Source organism: Onychostruthus taczanowskii, unplaced genomic scaffold (genome assembly GCF_017590055.1).
Source record: "Onychostruthus taczanowskii isolate IOZ18803 unplaced genomic scaffold, ASM1759005v1 scaffold44, whole genome shotgun sequence".
Lineage (NCBI taxonomy): Eukaryota > Metazoa > Chordata > Aves > Passeriformes > Passeridae > Onychostruthus > Onychostruthus taczanowskii.
Window position 1 is genome coordinate 5,333,555 of NW_024501903.1, and position 23,579 is coordinate 5,357,133.

General features: G+C 38.7%; 1 protein-coding gene across 1 annotated transcript in view; it reads left to right on the forward strand.

Annotated features, from left to right (window-relative positions):
- Window positions 1-23,579, forward strand: part of DLG2 (discs large MAGUK scaffold protein 2) — a 718,789-nt gene that overhangs the window by 654,466 nt on the left and 40,744 nt on the right. Inside the window, exon 15 of the mRNA XM_041414252.1 lies at window positions 16,768-16,944. Within this exon, the coding sequence (XP_041270186.1) occupies window positions 16,768-16,944 (177 nt within the window). The remainder of the gene's footprint in view (window positions 1-16,767; window positions 16,945-23,579) is intronic.

The following is a 23,579-nucleotide window of genomic DNA, read 5'->3' on the forward strand; positions in this document are numbered from 1 at the left end:
TCACTGGACAGCTGATAATTCTTTTGCAAATCTTCTGAGTCAATTTTTGGTTTTTCTACCCTTGATACTTCCATGACTCTAGTAAATATTATTGTCTCATTTTTCACCACCTTTTCTACATCACCTAAGGGATTTAGTCTCTTGTGAAAATTCTTTATTAAAAATTTTTTGCATCCTTTAAACACTTATTGATCTTTCACTTGCAAACTACTGGTTTGGTTTTTTCTATATATTTCATGACAATTTGGTGAGGAAGTCTGTTGCAAGTTTTCTGGAAATTCACATGATATTTATGGTCAATGAGTTTAGTGTTCCTAAGGAAGTTAAGTAGATCTACCTGTTTCTCAAGTCAGATATCATTTATTTGTTGTCTCTCTTTAAAAAACTGGCTCAGTATTTTCCATTTCCACGTTTGAGTCATTCATCTCATCCTGGTAATTTTTTAGTATTCATTTTATTGATTTGTTATTAAACTTTTTCTACTGACACATCAAGTGCAGATGGTTCCATTGATTTGACAGGTCTGAAAGGCTCTTCTGTGGGTTCATCCTTAAACTCATTCTGTAGTTGATGATTGTAAATAATTCATTTAACTTTATTGGTATGGCCTTTTCTTTCCTCAGCTCTCTTATTACACCCCAATGCCCTGTGTGATTGGTATTTAGTTTCTGAATGCTGCACAAACCTTACTGTAGTTATCCTCAGGATTCTCCCTCATGGAGAGGAAATTCCATCTATCCTTGTTTTGTAAAGACAGAGGCAGGGCCCCAGAGAGACAAATACTTGGTAAAGGATGCTGAGTATTGAAACAGTCAGGTTTGCAGCTCCTCAAAAATGTCTCCAGCTTTGAGCACAGAACTCCCAATGAGAGATTTCAGTGACTGAAAGGTTCCAGCTTGAAGGCAGGAGATTAATTTGGTGCCAGGGGCTGGATTCATGGCAGCAGGTACACTGAGTGTTGGGATACCTACAGCAGCCAGTCAAAAAGGCTGAGTGATGTGTGTGATGCTCTGACTGCTGCTGGTCTCTGTGATTCAGAGCTGGAAGGCACTCCTTGCTGCCAGCCTTTTTTTCATGCCCGCCTCCTGCTCTAGCACTCCTCCAGGCTGATCATACGTGAGCTGCCAACAAGCATTTGAGGAGGTAGAAGAGTTTTCCAAAAACACTGACAATGATGTTGTAAGGCCAGGACATTTCTGTGGCCTGCTTTGCACCTTGCTTGTGACAGGATTTGTGGTGGCACATCCTCTCCTCAGTGTCCCTGCAGAGCACGGCAGTGCAGGACCAGACCTGCCCCAGTGACTGCTGCTCTCTGAACTGGGAGTGGACTCACCCTGGGGCTTCAGCTCACACTGGAGACTGAAAGCACGGACATGCCCACTGCAGCATGCAGGAGGTCCCTGCCACCTCCCTGAAGACCAGTACTGCAATGGAACTGGTAATTAGTGGCAGTAAATTATTGCTACAGCTGTGGGAGATACAAAGATTTTCAAAAGCAGTCCTGCTACTGGAAAGATTTTTTTAAAACTTTCCCTCAGAGGCAGTTGCATGCTGCAATGAGGCTTTGCTTAATAAAGGCCTTTTTGACAAAGAAGATAGTGCCTATATCTACCATTTGAAAGAAGAGAGGCTCTTGCTCTTAAGTTCAAAAAGGGGATTTTAAGATACAGAGTTTTGAGATCATAAGATGTGTTTAAAAAAGGGCTGGATGTGGCACTCAGTGCCATGGTTTAGTTGAGGTGTTAGGGCATGGGTTGGACTCGACCTTGAAGGTCTCTTCCAACCTAGTGATTCTGTGAATTCTGTGAATTCTGTGTCACTTTGAATATAAATCAAGTTCCATACAGTCCATTTTTAAGGTGTTTTAAAATTCATTTTTATTTCATCACATTTTGCCTTGTACTGACTTGCTTGTTTATATTTTTTTAAAAATGAAAGTTATTCATTGCAATACAAAATCACTCTCTTTAGTCTTCCATTAACTTGGTTCACTTCACAGAGCTTACTGACAGAACTGTAGGGGTACACTGTAGCTGTGGAAATGAAACATTTCAGACTTTCCTGGAGAAACAGATATTTCCTTAGCTTAACATTTGACAGGAAATACTAGGTTAGTGAGACAGAGACAGAAGGAAAACTATTTAAAATACAGGATTTGCATGGCTAGTTGGATGATATATTAAATAAGAAATGGAAGCTGATCCTATAAGGCCAGAGTGGTAAACGGTAGAGCTGGACATAGGGAAAATGTTTGGATATTTATGTCTTAAAGTGATTTAAAGAATACACACTGAGAACCAAGTGCTTTGGTCAGTTTATAGAGTTAAGGCAGATTCATTTCAAAGGTGGTTTGAAACTCCTATTTCCACTATTTCTGTTTTGCAACCCAGCACTTCATGTGCTATAACAGCTTTCATGTTGCTGAAGTAATATTAATTAATCTTCACACACAGCCCTTGATAGAGGGACACAGGGGTCAAAATTGATTAGATATAACACTGATACATGCATGGAAACTCCACAGCTCCACAGTAATTGTCCCTCCCTGACTTCTGTGAGTTTCCCCAGCTCCCTGAGAAGTCTGGCAGTCTGTGGGTTGTCTGAGCAGCATTCTTGGTGCTGGGTATCACTCTCCCGAGCTGAATGATGCGTGAGAGTCATCACCTACATGCAGGGGAAAACTGTCACCAAACTGAAGAGTTCAACCCCATTCCCCTTAACCCCATTTTCATAATTTGTCACCCACAGATATTTCTAGTGTTTGATTTTTTTTTTCTAACTGGATTGCTTTATTTGTTTTTTAAACATTGAACATTTTCCACATCCTTTTACCTGTCAGCACTAATGCAAGTCATGCAGACAATTTCAGTTTCTCACCTTCTGTACCTATTCTCCTCTATAAAAGTAACATCAATTTTCTCTTGCAACTACTCTGGTTCAGAAGAAAAATGCATCTAGCTGAGTGTCCTTCCTGTGACAAGTGTCCTTTCTGTGGTGCAGGTTAACAGCAGATGTTTAGGGAACTTATAGGGAGCAGGGCACATATGGTCTGATCCTCTCCCCGCTGTTCGCCACAACCTTCTCCAAAGACAGCAACCTTGCTCAGCCCCTAAATAAATCACACACTAAATTGCATTGCTGTTTCCATGTTAGAAGTGAAAAAGGGAAGTGAAATGGAAGTTCCTACAGCTTGTAAATGAGGCTAAAAATGCTAAAAATTATAAGAATTGGTCCAGGCAAAAAAACTTGTTGATGAATATTTCGGTCTTGTACACATCAAGAAAAACATCTCTTCAGTCACAGACGTTTGTTTGTTCACTTTCATGCTTGTTTGTTTTTCCACAACTCCCTGGCATGTCAGAATAATAATAATAAAAAAGAACTTCTTTTTGGTCCCTATTCTGTCATTCTGTAAGACTCAATTCATTTTAATGGCATGGATTTTGTATAAGCAAATGCTAAATGACAGTGTAATTTATACATCAGGCTTTTCTGACAAAATGTGTAGCTTCAATTGATGCTTCTATTGAAATCAAAAACATTTCACTCTCTGTGTTCAATTTACCCATCACAGCCATCAATATGGCCACTTTACCACATTTTCTGAGCACTTCACAATACCCTCTTTGCGTATTCTTATTTTACCATTAGGAAACTGGACACTGAATTGGAGAAATATTCACACCATCTGTATCAGCCTATTTTTCTAATCCACTGTAAATGCTTAGAATTATTCCTTTCCCTTAGGTACTTAGCTCTCTCCATTACTCTCCAGGGAGTTTAGATTTCTCTAAGAGTATCTGCATTGCACCTAATTTGTTTTCTCAAAATACAAACAAAAGAAAGCTCTCTCTACTGTAATCCCATGTCTGTACCAGGAGTGCCTACACTGCCCAAGGATGGCTCAGCCACTCAGCACACTACAGTTCCCAAACCACCTTAAAGTGGTCTTAAAAAGTTTTTTTTCAGTGTTGGTGCATGATTCTGAAGATCACCTGAAATTGCACACAGCTTGAACATCTCTGTACCATCCTCAATCACCTTCATCAAGGCACTTCTACGCAAAGTGAACTATTTTTATCCACTACAGAAAATGCTCTCAGACACAAAAGTATAATTTCAGGCAGAATATATATTAAAAATTCTTGATATTCCCAAAAGTGAAAAATATGGTCAAAACTCCTGTGTCTGAACATATTTTGTACTTCGGTCCTTCTGTAGATATGGTTGTAGGTGATTTGGTTTGAAGGAGATCATTCTGATGTTTCAAGTCCAACCCCCCTCTCAAAACATGGTCAGCTTCAAAATTACTTCAAGTTGCTCAGGACCTTGTCCGGGTGGGTTGCTAGTATCTCCCAAAATTTCAAAACCCCTGCACTGCCTGCACCAAGGCTCACCATCCCCCTGGTGAGATTCTGTCACATGTTCAGAGCATCTCTACAGGTGAGGAACTGATCCCCAAATAATGCAAATGTGAATGTGATCCAATGCAGTCCCTTATTCCTATATGATTTGTTTTATCAAGGACTGTTTTTTTAGAAAAGTTCTTGTTGTGTTTTCTCTATGTGGAGCGTGGGATTTGCTCCTGCCTCCTACAGTGGAAACAAGACTTGACCTCATGCATCTTCCTTGTTAAGGACAAGGTTTGTTGTTCTTTTGGAGTCTTTTCTTCCATGGAATGGAATGGAATGGAATGGAATGGAATGGCCTGAAAGGATCATCTAGTCCAAACAACTGACCAGTTCAGGGCTGAACACAAATTAAAGTTGTTGAGGGCAATGCACAAATGTTTCTTAAACACTGACATTGACCAGCTCTCAAGGAAGCCTCATCAAATACCTCAGCAGGGCCAGCAAGCAAAATAATAGCAGGAAATTTTTGGATCAGCTTATGGTGAACATGACACACAAAGACATGCTTCTAAATTCATCTCTTCTACAACTTCCCTAGCTACAAAACCTTTTTGTAGGGGGCACTATTCAATGTCTTTAAAACAGAGAGGAAAGATACCAGCATACCTATAAGCCAGTGAAGGAGTTACTGTTCATTTATAGCTGTCAGAGACATAACCTGGGATTTTTTACCATTTTTGCCTCAGTCATGTTTCCTGCACACACATATCTAACATTAACTGGCTTGACACATTCATTTTACTGAAGCTTAGGAAATGTTAGCGGTTTATGATGTTCCAAACCGAGTTTTACATCCTGAAATGTGCAGTCAATTTCCTTAAAACAAATTCATAGAAATTATTTACCTAGAAGTAGTATTAGAAAAGCAATTACATCTGTGAATTATTTTCTAGTACATAGAATATGTCATGGCACAGTTAGGTCTAAGTACATGTAATCTGTTTGGAATTGGTCAGATTACTCAAAATTTGGTTTAGGAGCCTGACTGAAAACATGGCAAGCTTCACTTTGCCTACACTGAAGCTTTTAAATACAGCTTTTAATTAATATGTCCCATGTAAAATTAATTGCTGAGTGGAAGTAAGGGTTCATGGTTGTTCTTTTTTTTTTTTTTTTTTCTGCAGGACAGAGGAATGTCTTAAAATCTGGCTAAACTTAAGCTAGAATAGATAGAAATTTGTAATGGCAGGGGAAGGGAAAAGAACAATCTGGTTTTCCTAGATTTGTTTTTAGGCTTTTTATTGCCACAAGACTCAATTCGAATGAAGACAATGAAAGGAGAGGTCCCAGTTCAGTTGCTTAAGTCAGGAATTACATACAAATGAGGAGTATCATTATAGACAATGCCATCAAAGCTCTGAGCTTCATTCATGGCAGCAGGAACTTATCCTAGTCCCTGGTTTCTCCTAGCACCATCCAGGAGCAAGCAACCAAAGCACTTCTGTTACTGCACCAGACCTTCCTCTTGTCAGCCTCAGGGCAGCTAAAGGCAAATTCTGTCAATCTTAAAGCTGCTTAGGGTAATGTTTTCAAAGTGGCTTAGCAAATCAAAGTCTAATCTTCATTGAAAGTCTACAAAACCCTGTCTCAGATGTGCTTAATTTACCTTTAAAAATGGGATGCAGGAACTTCTGATGTTACCTTTAATCCTGCTTTTGAGCACACCCAGGAAGGAGGGTGTGGATAATGAAATGGAGTGAATGAGGAATTGCAAGGAGCTCAGTGCATTGTGCAGGGAGTTGTGGGAAAACAAACATAATTTATTGTTTCACAGAGAGAAATAAGAATTTTAGTGTCATCCTCTTGCAGCTTTATTTCAAGAATATTAAAATAGATATTGCTGCTGTTAAATGTTTTGGGTAGTGGTGGTCAATCAGCACTTTTGGAGTCAAAGTACATTTCTAAGGAAAATTGACAACCAGACACAGTGAGACCAGCAAATGTAATCATTAAGAAGAGGTAACAGTCACATTATTTTGACACTGATGAGGTGACACCAAAGACCATTATTTCAATTTTTAATTTTTGTTTGTTTCTGGTTTTGAATATTCTGGCATCTTATTTTCAAGTTTTTTTTCTGTGAAGAGCATACACTGTGAAAACTGGTGTTGAATTATTCATTTGACTCAAGATGGAGATTTGTAGAAACTATCATCTACTAGAAAACATTCTACCCAATCACAGAATAAAACTTCACAGGGTAAATCTCTTTGTGGTAAATGTTGACAGATAGGAGTTCAAGGAATCCACAGAACTGGTTGACCAAATAGGACATTTCATAGCTGCTGCTCTTCCAGGCAAACTTTTTCTGTTATTTCCATTACAGTTTAGACAATTTCATTTGAGTTCAGCTCAGGCCTGTGGTATTGATTTTTCTGGAGTTCCACCTCAAAAATCTGACACCTTTAGAAATTTCATGTTCGGTCTCATGAAGCAGAGGTTACGTAGAGACATCTGACCTTTGTACCATAAAAACTTATCTTTGGATTTCACTTGCATTTGGACTTCTGCAAAATTACTCTTCTTCAAAAGTCATCCTTTAAAAGAGACAAAGTCAAACCCAGAAACTAATTGCATTGCTTCCAATTGAAGTCTATGCTAAAACCCAAAGAAAGGACTCATTCTATAGGCAACTTCCTCCTGCTGATTGATTAAACTCTTAATGAGTTCCTCAAGTTTTGACCTAGACACGAAAGGTTCTCATGAATTCTCAAGCAGTTGCATTCACCAGAGTTTATGGATTTAGTAAATTTCTCCACATTAGGCAGGATAATTAATTTCCAGGATAATTGATTTCCATAATAATTAATTTCCATAATAATTTCCAATGGTTTTCTACAGTATAGGGGCTTCTACAGAATGGGGCTTCTCATTATCTCAGCAGAACCTACTCAGTCAACACAATAACAATGGAAATCCAAATTGTGACTCTTTCACTGTCAAAGGACAGCATTCAAGGCCAAGCAGAAACCATTAGTGAGAAAGAGCTGTTGCAAACAAATATCTTGACTCTTCTTTCCATAATGTCCTCTCTCCTCAGAGCAGCCAATGTTCTATCTCATTAATACTTTCTCTGAGTTTTGCTTGTCTACACTTTTACACAGCTAGAGAACAATCTTTTTCCAATAGCAGTTTCTAAAGGCTGGAGTGTATAAATGGATTTATTATGATATTAACAAATTATTATGATGTATTATGATTCATTATGTTACAATCACCTCCATGATAGGAAAGTCTGTAGAGTTCCTCACCTCTTACAACAGAAGTAAGTCAGAATATTCAGACTGGCAAGGCTCCAATGTTTATGCCTTGGGAGAAAAAAAAAATTATCCATTTTGCTGACAAAATTGTCTGAATTTTGGCTGGTCGGACATTTTCTGGTAGTAGAGGCATTGTGCTTAGTCCATCTCTTACAAGTCTTTCTGTCATCATTATGTTCAAATCTTACAAATCAAAAATGTGGATCATTTTTTCATAGAAAGGTTTTGAACTTACTGAAGAACTTACTGAACTTACTGAAGTTCTGCAGATGTCTAATATCCTTGTCCAAAAAAAAAAAAAAAAAAAGAAACCATCATATATCTGGCTGGTAGTAATAATTGTGTTACCAGGCGGGTTCTTTTTCTGTTGTGTGTGTTGAAAATTTCCTTTTGATTATAAACCAGTGGAAGCACAATGAATTCTGTGGACAGCCTGGCCACAATGGAATTTTAAAAACAGCCAACAGACTCAGGTCATGATTAGGTCTGGGAGAAAGCAATTGCAAGCTACAGGGTATCTGAGAAAACTGCATAAAAAACCCAACTACCCAAAGCAGATCTTCGAGTTCACTTGCAACAGTTAGAACTACTGCAGACCAATTACTAAAAAATATCTAAATCTTGTGCTTTGTTGCAGTGTTATTCTCTAGTGGTAGAAAGACACACTTGAGTGCAGGGAGGTATGGGGGTAGGGTAGCTACAGGCTGTGCTAACAGAGTCATAATTTTTTCCCTTTCAGTTTCATTGTCTTTGAAAGAAATACCTGATTTTATTTTATGTTTTATTTTATTTTATTTTCTCTGTGGAAAAATATCCCTAAATTAATATTCTCAGACAGCAAATAAGTTACTATGAAAGAGAATGACTTTTTGGCTCCTGTGTCAATCCATGCAACCCACAGGTTGCAATTTCTGGTGAATTACCTAGTAGTTTAGAGTATCCCTGATTTGACATTCAGACACATTTCCTTTCTGGAAATTTATGGATAATCTTAAATGTTACAACACAAAAATTTTTGTTGAGAAACTGCGCTTGATGCCTCAGAGAGAAACCAGAGATGCAGTCAATCAGCAGCTTCATTTAGTCTGCATGGGGAGGAAAAAAAATCAAATCAAATCATAAAACAGATTTCATATCATTTTGGTGCATAATGCACAGGCCAAGGTCAGTCAAAAGTTATCTCATTTCTTTAGAAGAAACAGCTAAGTACAAACCTGGCATAAGTTTTGAGTTTGCTGTGAAATCTGCATCTCATGCACAAGTTTAGGGGTTTATTGTGAAATTTCAGCCACACACTCAAGGGTGCTGAAGAAGCCTTCCAGAATCAACTACAGATCTCCTCTGGAGTTTATCAAACTGCCTAAGGCTAAAGTTAATCTGTTCAAACCCAGGGCAATCTCCCTGTTTTAAAGCAAATCTCAAAGCTGAGGATCTGGACTACCTTGAGTCCAGTGCAGATGTACTAAAAAGCTTCTGTTTACCACAGATGAAACTGGCTGCCAGATTTTCCTAGTCAGTAAATTATGGCAAGGTGAGCATATGCTCACAGCTTGGTTTCAGATGTTTGCAGGCAGAAGGGAGATTCTGTTTGGGTCTTTTATGCCCTGTTAAAATACCAAAGAAACAAAAAGTGTGTTCCTTGAAAAGAATTCCCCTTGTGCTGGCACAAGAGAAAGCATGAAGGAATTTCACTTTCTCAAGCCACCTAACAATTCCTGCTGGAAGGGGTTAAAGCCAGGCAAACCTGGGAGTGATATTAGTTGTGTCCATGTCCACAGCTGAAAGACTGAAGTGTCAGTCCTTGCCCACTGTGAGATATTTTGCCCCTAACATAGTACATTGTATGCTGTTCTGTAGAAAGGCCATGAAAGTGCAGCATGTTGGTTTGATACTTCTGAAAATGTTGATTTACATTTTTCTGTACAAATTTTGCAGAACCCATTTCCTGCACAGAATATGAGCCTTGTTAAAAACTGAAAAAAAAGCCCGTCGGCAACATAGAGATTGGCTCATAAGAGCTGACATTAAGCATCATGCTTGGATCTCCAAAATGAGCAGAATATTCCCCAAGGACAAATGGCAGTCCTCTTTCCTGATAAACATCATAAAGAAAATATATCCCTCTTCTTCGTGAAATTTTTCTGGAACTAATTGCTGCTGTCTCCAATCCTCTTTTTCATTGAGATCCTTGACATAACTCTCTGCCAAATTCTCACTAGGAGGAAAAGAATTAAGAATTACTAGGACTGAATGGAGAAATTGCTGAATGAAGTAATGTGATAGCAAATGGAAAAGGCTTGGATGCAAATGTGCAATGGGATTTGCTGCAGTGGAGGTGCCTTAGGAGCAGCTATGCTAACACCCTGAACTGCACATTGACTGAGAGCATGCCCCATGGCTCAGTGCCTAAACCTACCCTCTTACTAAATTAAAGTCATTTCTCCTTATCCTTTTACTACATGCCCTTGTAAAAAGTCCCTCTCCAGCTTACTTGTAGTCTCTAAGGTGGTGGAAGATCATAATAGTCTCCTTAGAGCCTTCTCCTGGCTGAACAAGCACAATTCCCTCAGCCTTATAGCAGAGGTGCCCCAGGTCTCTGATTATCTTTGTGTCCTCCTCTGGAGTCACTCCAGCAGGTCTATGTCCTTCTGCTGGGGTGCCCACAGCTGGACACAGCACTCCTACTCCTGTCTGTTGAGTTTGCAGGGGTCCCTAGGATGATGTGAGAGATTAATCTGACTCCATGTTCTTAGAAGGCTAATTTATTATATTACTATATATTATATTAAAATAATGTTATACTAAAACTATACTAAAGATAGAGAAATGATACAGACAGAAGGCTTAACAAGAATGTTTAATAAAAACCTGTGACTCCTTCCAGAGTCCTGACACAGCTGGACTGTGATTGGTCATGAAGTTAAAACAATTCACGTGAAACCAATCAGACAATGACCAGTTGGTAAGCAAACTCCAGACCACATTCCAAAGCAGCAAAACAGGGAGAAGCAATCAGATAATTATTGTTTTCATTCATCTCTGAGGCTTCTCAGCTTCCCAGGAGCAGAAATCCTGGTGAAGAGGATTTTTCAGAAAATATCATGGTGACACTGTCCACCTTACATGCATCCAAACTGTTGCTGGTATTGATCAGCGCTAACTTCCAAAGGGAACCTGGCAGCCCTGTTCTACTGCTGCCCTGTCATGACTGATTTTGGTAACACTTACAGCCAATGCTGTCCCTCTCAGCCTGACAAGGCTGAGGGGATGGGTTTCATGAAGAGTCACAACATCATTAAGATGGGGAAAAATAAAAAGAAGAAGAAAGCAAAAAAAGAAAATGGGGGTGGGGGGGGCAGAATGAAAGTAAAAGAAGTAAAAGAAAAATAAGGCAAAGAAAAGGAAAAAGCAGGAATCATGGTATTTATAAGTGACAGGTCAAACATTCAGAGATATTTTGTTAAAACTACATTGTTGTAGTATTGTAGTATACTCCTAATAAAAGCTGTTCTTCCCAACAGTACCCTCTTCCATTCTCTCAGCAGAGGTAACAATGTATGACAGAATCACCTTTTGCACAGGGGCTATTGCAGCACCCTCCAGTCTCAGCAAGCAGCATCTCAGAGCTTCCCAAGCCTCCCAAGGAGGGAGGAACCATTTTTGTATGCTCTACACATAGGATTCACCAGTTCAGCTTCTCCAGATGGAAACAGAGCTGGGAGGAGAAGTTGAAAGTCTTTATTGGCTTGCCAGTATGTGAAAATTTAACCTTTTAATAGTATCTTGATTGCCTTGCAATGGCTGCTTCCATCAGAGAGCTGCTGTGCTCTCTATTGTAGCTATAGCAATGAATTACATTAGCATTTCTTTCATCTTCTTCTAATTTTTTCTTCAAGCTGAGCCTGCAAGTGGGTGGAAATACATTTATTACTGAGTGCAGAAAAGACAGCTATGAAGCTTGGGGTCTGACTCTGACTATGGTGCCAGTTACTGTCTAAAACCAGGAAAATTATTAAACCTCTCTGCACTGGATTTCCCCATCTGTAAAAAAAAAAATAATAGGGCAGAGGGTAGGATAGATGAGGTGAATGAGGAGAATAACATATATCTCCCTTAGGATGATGCTATAAAATCTGATATCTGAGAATCCCTGTTCAATAAATTTTCAAAGAAGCGAGAAATATCCTTTAGTGGTGCATATGCAGATATGCTGGCAGATCACAGGAGAGTTTAGGACTATTTACAGCAGCTGAAAATCTCTCTTGCTAAATGTTGTTGTCATTTCATAATCAAGTGAATAGCAAAGAGCAGTCTGTAAATTTATGTGCAAACTCCCATCTGTGCCAGAAGAAGAAGAAGAAGCAAGTAATTTCAGAGATGCAAATAAAGCTGCCACGCAGCACCTGAACTATATAAAAATACTGGCCATTGATACAGGAGTGGAAGATTTTGGGGTTTTGCACTGAACATATAGAAGCATTGAGTAAAATATATCCCTGTGTTGTAAATGCAGATATATCCCTTACTTTGTCAGGAAGATTGTGAAGACTACGAATAGTGGTGTTTACAGCATTAGCTGAGGAATCTAAGAGGTTTCTCTGTTAAATTCCCTTTTCTGCTAAGGGCTTAGCAAGATCACTTAGTCTTTCTGTACCCTATTTTTTCATGTTACAAATGCTGGTAACAATATAACATCATGGATGTCAATAGGTTGTAATATATGGGATTGGACTAGGAATTTATTTTCTATTTTGCTACAGCTAATATATTTTCTTTGCCAAACATTTATTACTCTAGCTGCCAGAATAGGTGTCATTAGGAATAGAAATTTACTGCACAAGGCAGCTTAGCTTTTGAAAATGCCACAAATAATGAAGTATTTATGCTAAGTGGAAGAAAAAAAAGATACCTCAATTCTGGTGGCCTTCATGCCATGTAGACACCTCACTGCATGTTAGGCAGTATATTACAGCTTGGTGAAGTCAGTATTTTAATTTCAAACCATTTTTGAGGCATGAATTTGAATGCTGCTGTGAAATGCCTGTCTCATATTTTACGGTGATGTGGCTGCCTAAAAATGATTAAGAAGCACCCAAGCACAAAAATAAAACCTGTTAGGTTCTGTCCAAATTGCTGCTGGGAATAGTCTAGTGTAATGATCACTTCTGAAGTCTGGAATAACATCAGGGAAGCAAGCCTCACGTATTCCTAAATATTTGTGATAGCCATCTTCTTCTAAATGTTTGCACCTCCTGCTTCACTCCTCAGGACTTTCTTTATTTTCTGTAAGCATGAGGCTTTCACCAAGACTTTCATGGCAGTACTTGGCATTTGAATAACACTTTTCACTTTCAAGATATTAAACAGTTTTCCTTTAATTAAAGCAAGAACTAAGAACTGAGAAAAAAGTTAAAGGGTTAATGGAACTTTGGTGCATATACCTTATGCTTTTGATAATCACACCAATTCCTGCTGCTGTTTTCCTAACAATGGAATTAAGCTGACCAAATCATTATTTCACCACATCTTTTAACTGGTTAGTAATGTAGCAAGCTCTGTTCCCTATTCCAGTATTTTATCCACATCTCATAGTAGTTACTGGGTTTAGTGTATTTGTAACTTCAAAATGCATTCTGTATCCTGTGTAACTCAGGGTCCTGTTTGTGAAATGCACTGTCTAGAAGATACTGAATAGAAGTTTTCTGATTCTGGTGTGATCACAATGTTGGTGACAGCTCTAAAGTGGAAGTTAAATAATTCAAACTGATTTTTTTTTATTATAAAATATTGACTACCCCAGTTCAAAAGTAGACCAAGTCAGCTGACTTGGAAAAAAAGCTTTACTGACACAGAGAAAGCTCGTGGTTTTGTCCTACAGTATGCAAAAAAAAGGCTTAACAGTGGATGCAAGCAGCTAACTGAGCATATAAAACACCTGAAAGAACAGTGCGTTAAGATCATTTTTCTAAGTTGTGAAGAAAAAAAAGGAAACTGTTAGTGTTCAAGACTGTTAGATAAATGTCACTAAAATGTTGTAAGGTTATTGAGATTATTATTCTTTAATACTGCAGTAAAAGACACTAAAAATTATTTACAGCTCAGTGCTGCGAAGAACTGCCCAAGCAACCCATGAATAAGCAGCCTCAGCCAGATGAAAGCATATAGTCATATTAGCAAGTTCAGAAAGCTCACTTGCTCTGCTGAGCAGCCCCTCCACTATCTGCAATATTGTATTTGTGTTTTGGGGAGATACCTCTAATTCATCACAGAGAGAGAGAGAGCAGCACTGTGACATGTCTTCTTGGTTTAGACCCTCTGGATGATTTGAATAACCTGTTTCTATTAAACATCTCATTTTGGAAGAGTACTTGTCTGGTCCTGATACTTGCTGATCCTTCCCTAGCTGAAATGACGGTGCTCATCTCTCAGAGAGGGCTGTTAGGTGCTCTGTGCAAGGGTGGGTTTCTTGTTGGACTGTGTTGCTTATGTTCTCCTCTCAACTCATAGTATTCAGCAAAGGTGCTACTATTTTTTAACTTTTCTTCTGGTATTCTCCCTGGTGTGGCAGAACCTGTCTAAGGTGTCTAACATATCCCTTAGTGTGTTATCCTGGTGAAGAAGCTTGCACTAAACAACTAGACTTTGCTGAGAGCTCACCTTGACTCTAATGAAAGTTTCAGTGCTTGCAGATGGTGTCCTGTAAAACTTGGATGTCGTCGAAAAACATGAAAGGGCAAAGAAAAAAAGGCATCTTTTTCTGTCTGTTCTACCCAGTTCCTTTACCAAACAAGAGGTCTGGCTGCATTCATTTTGTGTCACTTCAACTGACGCTCAACAGATGCAGAGGTGTTATTTTTATATACGTCTTCAAAACCAAGCACAAACAGAACTGTGTGGTGTTCATCAGGTAGAAAATTAGAAATGACATGTCAGTCTCTTACAGGAACTAGATTTTGCAATCCAAGCTGCCCTCGCAGCCTGAGGTGGTGGAGATGAGTGTGCCCAGGTCTCTCTATAGCCCAAAGTAGTCAACAATGCCTGGAGTAAAGATCTCCACGTACTTTATAGCTGGGCCAACAGCCAACCAGCAAAAGTACGTTTTACAGAGCCAGAAATGTTATCAAAGGTGTAAGCTCAAGTACAGCTGTTACCAAGATCTGGCTCTTAATTTGAAATGTTTAGGAAGGATCACTGAAGTCAGCTCTCATGCCATTTTCATTTGGTAATGGAGTAATCAACATCTGCAGAGCATCAGCCACAAAATCTTTCATTCAATGAAAAGTGTGCTCAAAAACTCTCTTGTCTGAGATCTGTAATCTCATTTTAATTAGCAATGCACATGATTACTCCAAATCAAAGCAAGTCAGTGGCAAACATTGCCATCTGCATTCATTGTTAACATCAGCCAGCACGATGACAGACTCATTTTAAGTCAATATGTGGGCTCTGAGGTGCAATGTCTGTTCAAGGACAAAGAATATTGTCTACTTTCTCCTCCTTAACTTTTGAAAGACAACCTTGCTGAATATGGAGCATTTCCAGTTTGGCATTCCCATCAGGAAATGTTTTGCATCAGGGATGTAAGAACCTTGCTTATTCTCTGTAACAGAAGATATTGCCCCTTGTTTTGAGTGACTTAATTATGCCTGGAATCGGGATTGTATGATGTCTGCCCAGCATCCAGCATGGCCAACTGTCTGGTTAGGGGTTTTGAGCTGTTGAACAGCTTCCATGGCAAGGTGCACAATTAATCAGTGAATTTTTAAGACTGATTTTCAATACGGTGGTAAAACTCTGACTGCTGCCTGCTGCCAAGGGCAGTGCCCACAGGATGATGTGTTGTGTGCCTGTTTGTATATTCACTGCCATCTTCCAGGGATCTGGTGTCATCTGTTGGTTAAGAAGAGGTGTCTAATGACACTTAACTGCTTCTGGATTTATGAGCTTCTTCATCAGATGTCCTCACAAGAGGCTGTACTTGAGAAGCAGCACATGACCTAGTACCACTAAGAGTCCTCTATGAATGTAAATATTTAATAAGATAGTCAGGTTTTTAAAATAACTTTTCCACTGCTAAGCCATTAAATTTTTCCAAATGGTACTTGCATTCCAAGAACATTTACCAAAAAAGGAACAAGCATAGTGAGCTTATGGATTATGTAAAATTCAGCAGTCTTCGTCCTCAGAGAAGGGAATTATCTGGGCATTTCTGAAGATGTTAGTACAAGACTTTAAACTCTTTAAAAGCAGACATATTTCAAGTAGCATTTTTCCTCCTCCTGAACCAGATTTGCCATGCACATTTGGTGCATATGAAAGCTTTAAATGATTTTGCTTGCACAGTCACAGTTTTGATAAATTATTTTAAAGTTCTCCACCTTATGAGGAGTAGCTTTGAGTGGTTTATATCTACCCATAAAACTGCTACAGTCACTTTTTGCAATTACACTAGAATGCACAGCAATTAATTACATCAAATCCTTCTTACAGAAATGTTCACCAGTGAAAAAGATTGACATGGCTTTCTTTCTGACAATGAAAGAGTAGGAATTATTAGACACTTCTTGGGATTTAACTGATGTAATATTTCTGCAGCCAGGATTATTTTCTCTATAGGAAATAAACATCAGTTCTTGACAGGTATGATCTTTAAACAATATTTTACATGTGGAAAATATTCCCAAGTATTTTTCTGTGTAAGAAACCAAGATCTGGATTTTTAGCTAGATAGCACCAATGGGTGACCTGCACTTGCTAGGATTCATGTGCAGGGTCTTACTTTCAGAAAAAGGGATGCACCTACCCTGATGTAGGTGCCAGGCATAGGACTGGAAGGCGGCATAGGCTGAAAATTGGTATTGGATTTTGCCAGTTGCTTTCTCTTACAGGAAAAAAAAAAAAAAAAGAAAAGAAAGGAAAAGGCTTCTGTAAAGAGTAACTTCACAGTGGAAAGAGTTTTCCTCTGAGTAGGACCTTTCCCCTTGGAAAAGGTTACCTGTGACATAAAATACGATTACTTGTTCAGAAGTACACGTAGCCAGACTGATATAATAACTGATATAATAATGCCTTCATATCTTTGTTTCCTTTCCCAGAGCTATGTTTGACTATGACAAGAGCAAAGACAGTGGCCTCCCAAGCCAAGGACTGAGTTTCAAGTATGGAGACATCCTTCACGTCATCAACGCCTCAGATGATGAATGGTGGCAGGCGAGGAGGGTCACTCTGGAGGGGGACAGTGAGGAGATGGGAGTTATACCCAGCAAGAGGAGGTGAGTGCTGCCTCCTCCTTCTTACCCTTGGCAGTTATTTTAAAGTATTTCTTTTGGGTTTTTTGCAAAGATGGGGTGCATCAATCTACTGAAAAACTGGGGGCAGTAAAGGAAAATCCCACAGGTATTTCAAGAGTTAGAGGACACTAACTTAGTTTTTGCTGTAAGATTTAAAGCATTAAGGCTGTTTATAACTGTAATGAAAAGAAACTCAGAAGGTGACTCAGTTACTAGTGACTTCATAAAGAAAGGGGAAAAGAAGAGATTGCCATCTACTAAAGAGCTTCAGCAAAAAAAAAAAAGGAATAACCAGAACCTGAGTCTGGGAATTTGCTCTCAATTTGAAGTGGAGCACATGTTTTAATGTCAGGGTGATTAGCCATTGCATCAAACTGCTGAAGGATGTAATGAATGGCTTGACATTTTCAAATCAAGACTGTATGTCTTTCTTTTGAGAGTGTAATAGCATTAAACTTCTCAGACTGTGTGATGTAAAATATGGTGCTAAATTATATAATGGTCATCTTTGGCTTCAAAATCTGTTAATTTAATATCTGCCTGCCTGGAAACTGATGGATAATCAATACCACAGTAAATTTTTCATATAATGTAAATGAAGGCACTTTCATCTTCTATCCAAACTAAATCTGAATCTTTTGTGTCTGTGATGGATTCGTGGTGACTGTCGGAGTGAGAACAGATATCTCAATCTCCCCTGTTGTTTGTATTGTTTATTCTGCCTAGATGCTTTTATAAAATTGGCCACAAGTCTCTGATAGTATCATAACTAGCACACAAACCAGTATTACCTCCTGGCTCTGTTGATAGTTGATATAAAAAGGTCAAGAACTGAAAGGGTAGGAGGAAAATTAAATCCATCAAAACATATTACTTTTCTCTTTTGCAGCAATGCCATCATACTGAGTATAAACTTTCTATTCCTAGCTATTTCAGCTTTAGCACTAGTGTAAAAATGAATATGGCCATTTTTTTATAGAGGGAAAATGGGATGCTTGGTGCTCCCTTGAGCATCTGCTGCAGTTTCAAGAGAATTGGCCAAGGTACTAATAGAGCTCATGGTACTCATTGTTCTAAATCGTGTAAAAGTAAACTAAAAGGCCATCAAATACCTTGTTGACATGAGCCCTGAAAAAACATTAATTTCTCTAATGATCATGTTTGAATAGCATCCACACCTGGTTTTTCAGCTAAGAGCCATTTTGCCATTTGTGTAATAGACAGAAATAAAAGGTTAGGTTGTAAGGTGAGGTTGTAAGTTTCAAAATGGAAAATGTGCCCATTAACCAGACTTAGTCTCTCGATATTGAAAAAGGAATACTTGCCTGCTATTCATTGCTACAGTAAATATTGCTGAAATTACATGATTGGATCATACATGGGAAGAGAGAAGAGTTTATTTAATGCTGTGGTAAGCAAGTGCACAAAGCTCGCTCCTGTGTGGTGCCTACTATGAAAAGGTGCAAAAAGCTGTCATACATATTAAAACAACTACAAAGGAAAAAAGGACAAAGCTAATTAAGATGTGGAATTGTATATCCTGTAAAGTAGAAAGGTGGTGTTTGCCTAATGCTTATTGGGTTACCCACACAATGATGTTTTCAAGGACAAAAGATAGAGGTTCTCTAGACAAGGTCAGACATATAAGAGAGCCTAGGAATAAGATGTGGCTTAGGAAACACTGGGAGAAAACAGAATTAAAAAAAAAATGCTATATGAAAATAGGGTGGTTAAAAGCTAAAAATAAGAGTCTTGAATTTTAAAAGATTCAGGTACAGTTACCAAGCTCTCCACTTGTCATCCTTATTCTTCACTAGTGAAGCTGAGTGGCCTGGGAAAATCAATGGCATCTGATTTTCTGTCTGCATGAATGCAACGATACACCTGAGCTGGAGTGGGAGGAAGTTGCTGTTATTTCATAAAAGGTTTCAATTGTACAATATTTTTTTTCCAATGCACTGAAAAGTGAGGACTGTTTCCTTTCTGTGGGTTCTGGATGATTCCTCAGTGTCTGAGAGTAATTGCTCTTGCCTGCATCTTCTGTGGTCATTTACACCACCCAAGGGGAGGATGAGCAATCAGTGCACACAGGGCTGAGTTACAGAGAGTAAAGCTAATCATACTCACCAGATTGTGCTAATTCAGAGTTCAATTTCCTCTGCAGGTGTGGGTTATTGACTGTAAGAGGCTTAATCTAAAACAGAGTACTCCTGGAATTCATTTGACCAAATATAGGCAGCTACAGTATGGAAATTCTCATTTAAGGTGTTGGCTCCAGGATGCTGTGCCTCTCTTTATATGGGATCATTTTTGTAAGGAATACTTTGTATATAATGGAGGGAGGGAGGGAGGGAGGGAGGAAGGAAGGAAGGAAGGAAGGAAGGAAGGAAGGAAGGAAGGAAGGAAGGAAGGAAGGAAGGAAGTCAGTCTGTAGCTGTTGGTTGGGCTTGTCCTGCAAGCTAAATTTGCCATGATGTTGTAAATTGAAGAATTCTATATTTGTCCTATATTTTTCAATCTGCAATTTATTTCTGGGGTTTGTTTAGGGTCTTGGGGGGTTATACTTGGAAGGGTTTTCTTTTGTTTTTAGATTCCTTTTTCTGCTTGTGGAATGCTATCCTGTGGTAACATTATATTTTGCATTTTGGGTCAGTGAGAGGCTATACAGATCCAGGAATTATTAGTACCAGGTTGAGTCTTTTAGCTGTCTGCTTTACTTCTATCTTACTTCTACTTCCCTTGACTTCTGTCCAGCAATAAATAGCTAAGATACAATTCCTACATTTCCCATAAGTTAAATCATTATGGAATAACTCTGAAATTTTATATATATAAAATTATATATATATATATATATATATATATAAAATAGCACTTCAATTTTATATATATAATATATGTGTGTACATATATATATGTATACAAATATATGTCTGTCTAGATGTGTGTATAAATATATATGTATATAAACAGACATATTTCTTCTCTGAGATGCTGTGTAATGGTAATTGCTGTAATTGCTTTCCATGTGTTTAGGTCTTTTATTTTTTTACAGAAGAGCCTCTATCATACAATGACATTTTAGCATGAGCTGATTAGAGAAATTGGGAATGATTAATCAAGACTCCTTACTCTTCTTCTCCTCTATGACTTATGTGCTATACCAGCAAAAAAAAATCATAATTTAGAATTATAGGGGAGCTGCCACTCATTAGCCTCTCCAGGTTTTTGGATGCATTAACTCTTAATGATTTAACAGAGTTTGAAAGCTTTTTTGTCATTAGATTTCAGTGCTTCTCCCAACATGTGGATTTTTTTGCCTTGTTTATAGTTAAATAGCCAAGTCAGGCTTTAAGAGAGAGTTTTAGAGAGCAGCACTGCAGCTGGAGGGTTGTTACTGAAAGAAGCAGCCCAAAGAAGCGAGGGTGGCCCCAAGTTTCTCCACTGATACATGCAAGGACCAAATCTCATGGAGCAGTGTGCCAATGACCTCTGTGGAGATTAAAGAAAATTAAATCCTAAGTATACTGTAGTTCTTAAATATAATTGCAACCATTTCTACACCTGGAAACAACATTTTGTTCATTTGTCAGTGTGTATTTATTGTCTGACTATAGCTGTTCTCCACCACAGGACTGCATGGCTAGCTGGGTAGAAACCAAACACAGTGATACACAGTTGGTGTGGTATTACGTCATGTTGGTGTTGGGAAGCACAGGACTTCAGCATGAGAGGCTGCAAACCACTTCAGTTGTGGTTTAACCATCAACAAATAGTTATTATATAGTGTTAATTAATCAACATTTCAGGCCAAATTTCTACTGGTTCCATATCTGCCCAAAAGATGTATCCAAGCTGTGTTCAAGGTGACAGCAAAATTCTATCAGGCAGGGTCTCCAAGGTGAGGGGACATAACCACCAGCCCTGTACCAATGTCTCAGGCAGCCTGCAGTATTGCCTGGGCACTATGGCTACATGTGTGAAGTGCTCCCTTATCATCCAAAATTGCTATTTATACTAGAATGACCAACAGAATTAGATTTACACTGCATTTTTTTTTTACATTTGGATAGATAGATAGATAGATTTAGATTAGAGTTTCCACATATCTGTGCTTTTGATAATGAGAATTTTTATTTGCCTCATTTCCCTTCTTATTATCCATTTAAAATAAAAAATCAGCTTCCTATAAAAGAGCAGCAGCAAGCTGAGCAGCCCATGTCCAAGATTCCCTCCCTATGGAAACAGATTAGTTAAAAGGAATTTTAAAAATGCATTAAACCAATATGCATATATGACTGTATTTCATTCCTAGACAGATGCACTGATTCAATAGTAAATAGGTTTTAATTTGCTGTAGCATTGATTTTACACCTCCAGTTCTTTTCACTTTTTCCTTGCTGAGTCTCTGAACAGGGACAAGCTCCTACATTGCAAGCCCTCCACAACAGCAACCTCCCACCTCATGAATGTCAAGCCTCGGTATTTTCTGTGGTGTGTGTATGTGTATATCTGCTTGACTCGAGTCTGTGCGTCTGGAATGCAGCCTGAGATGTCACACAGATTGCCCCAGAATGGCTGAGCATAAATTCTCACCACTTTTACTACTGCTCCCTCTGCAGCCAACAAGAATTTGGCCTTAAAACACTGAAATAATTACACTAATCTTTCTGTTGTCCTTCAGATGTGCAGTCACAAAACTGCTGTCAGACTGGACATCATGCTAATATACCCACTTTCAGGTAGTTTAGGTACATCTGACTGCCAAATGTTATGCAACTTGTATCTCTGTCATTACCAGCTGTAATAATAGCAGCCTGATACTTGTGTTCTCACAGAGACAACATTCTCCCCACAAGTACATGCAGCCATACTCTCCTGTCAGAGCAAAGTGGGGGGTGGGGGGGGAGAAATACATCAAACCCAATGTTTTGCAAGCATTTAAGGACAAGAAACAAGAGGTTTTCCCAGCACAGAAGTCCCTGTGGGTGAAAAGCCAACTTAAATTTGTTGTTCTGCTCAGCTTGGCAGAAGGGCATGTTTATTCACTCAAATGATTTTTATTTTTAATGGTTTCCTATAAATCATCCACCTTTCTAAATTACGCTTAACATTTTAATCCTTAGATGATAAAACTTTTTAACATCAGCTAAGCTTTGTCTAAAATAATTTGTCTGTCTATACTCAGTAATCCAATTGGAAAAATTTAATATGGAATGAAATTTGTATGTACATGTAAGTATAAATTCTTCCTCTGCTCTTGCAATGAAGTGAAACTTCTGTGCTGATGGAAAACAGCTGTTAGCTTTTAAACAGAATAAGGTTGTGCTACAATTTTATGAGAAGTCACTTCCTAATGTCAATCGTCTCCTCTTCGTAAATATTGACCAGATGCTGAGCTGTTTTCTATAAGCAAGCCACTGCAGATGGAGAGCTGAACCAGAGCACGTTGTCTCCTACTGAAAAATGCATGTTTGGTGCAAAAATGCCGCTTCAGGAATGCTCCAAAATAACTCTGAGAATGGGGATCTCTTGGTAAGCTCAGATCTCACATCTCACAGAGGATGGAAGGAATAAAAAGCTATGAACTGAGACCACATATTTGAATTATAAATGGTGCATACATATTTTCACTTATCTTTCACTTGATAGGCTGGCAAACGAAGACAGTGCAGGTGACCTGGAAATGGTGAAGCAAGACAAGAGACATAGCGAGGTTTTTCAAGTATCCATTTTACATTGCTTTCTTGTATTTCCTAATTCCTCACTCCAGTACTCATGCTGGATTTGGAAACAACTTTCATCCTGCAAAACACCTCAGTGCCAAATATGTGCAAATTAGGCTACTGTTACCGCTTTATTTCATTGTAGAAACAAGTTTGCAATTTGCATCTGTGTTCTACATCATCTGTTATTGAAGATTAAAGCATTTCTCGCTTGATATTCTATCTCAACTCTGTGAAGACTGATTAGTGCTTTTAGGAAGGCACTGACAGGACTCCCAGGGGTCCAGCACTGTGTGACCATGGTTCATGTCTTGTTGAGTTATACTTGGTTTTGTTCTTGTTTGCAGCATTTATGAAAGTTTCATTTTGAGAAATCCCACAAGCCCTTTTTCAACAGCTATGTGTGTCCAGACACACAAAAGCAGACAGGCATTGCAGTGTAGTGAGTGTTGCATCCCATTAATAAGTTCCTCAGAAGAGTAAGAAGAGAACAGTATCCTAAAGAACTCAAATCTTGAACTTACTAGTGAGGGAACACCGAAGGCTGAAGTATATTTTCAATGTACTGCTCCACTTCTCTGGCTTTACACGACAAGGAGTGAATCCTGACCATTTCTGAAACAAAAAGAGCCAAGAGGTATCTACCACCAGGAATGTTTTTAAGAGAAAGTGAGTATATAGAGTATACTCCAACTGTCCCAGATCTCAGATGATCTTAGATAATTTCCCTGTACACAGCAGTGTTTCTGCACACAGCTATACTTGGAGAGTGGGTGGGAAAATGGAGGTGAAATCCCCCTAAGTTGTGCCAGGGTGATGCTGTCTCCATATAGAACTCAGAGCTTTTCAGGTCCAGTCATGTTTGAATGTTGGATATAGGTTTCTTTGAAC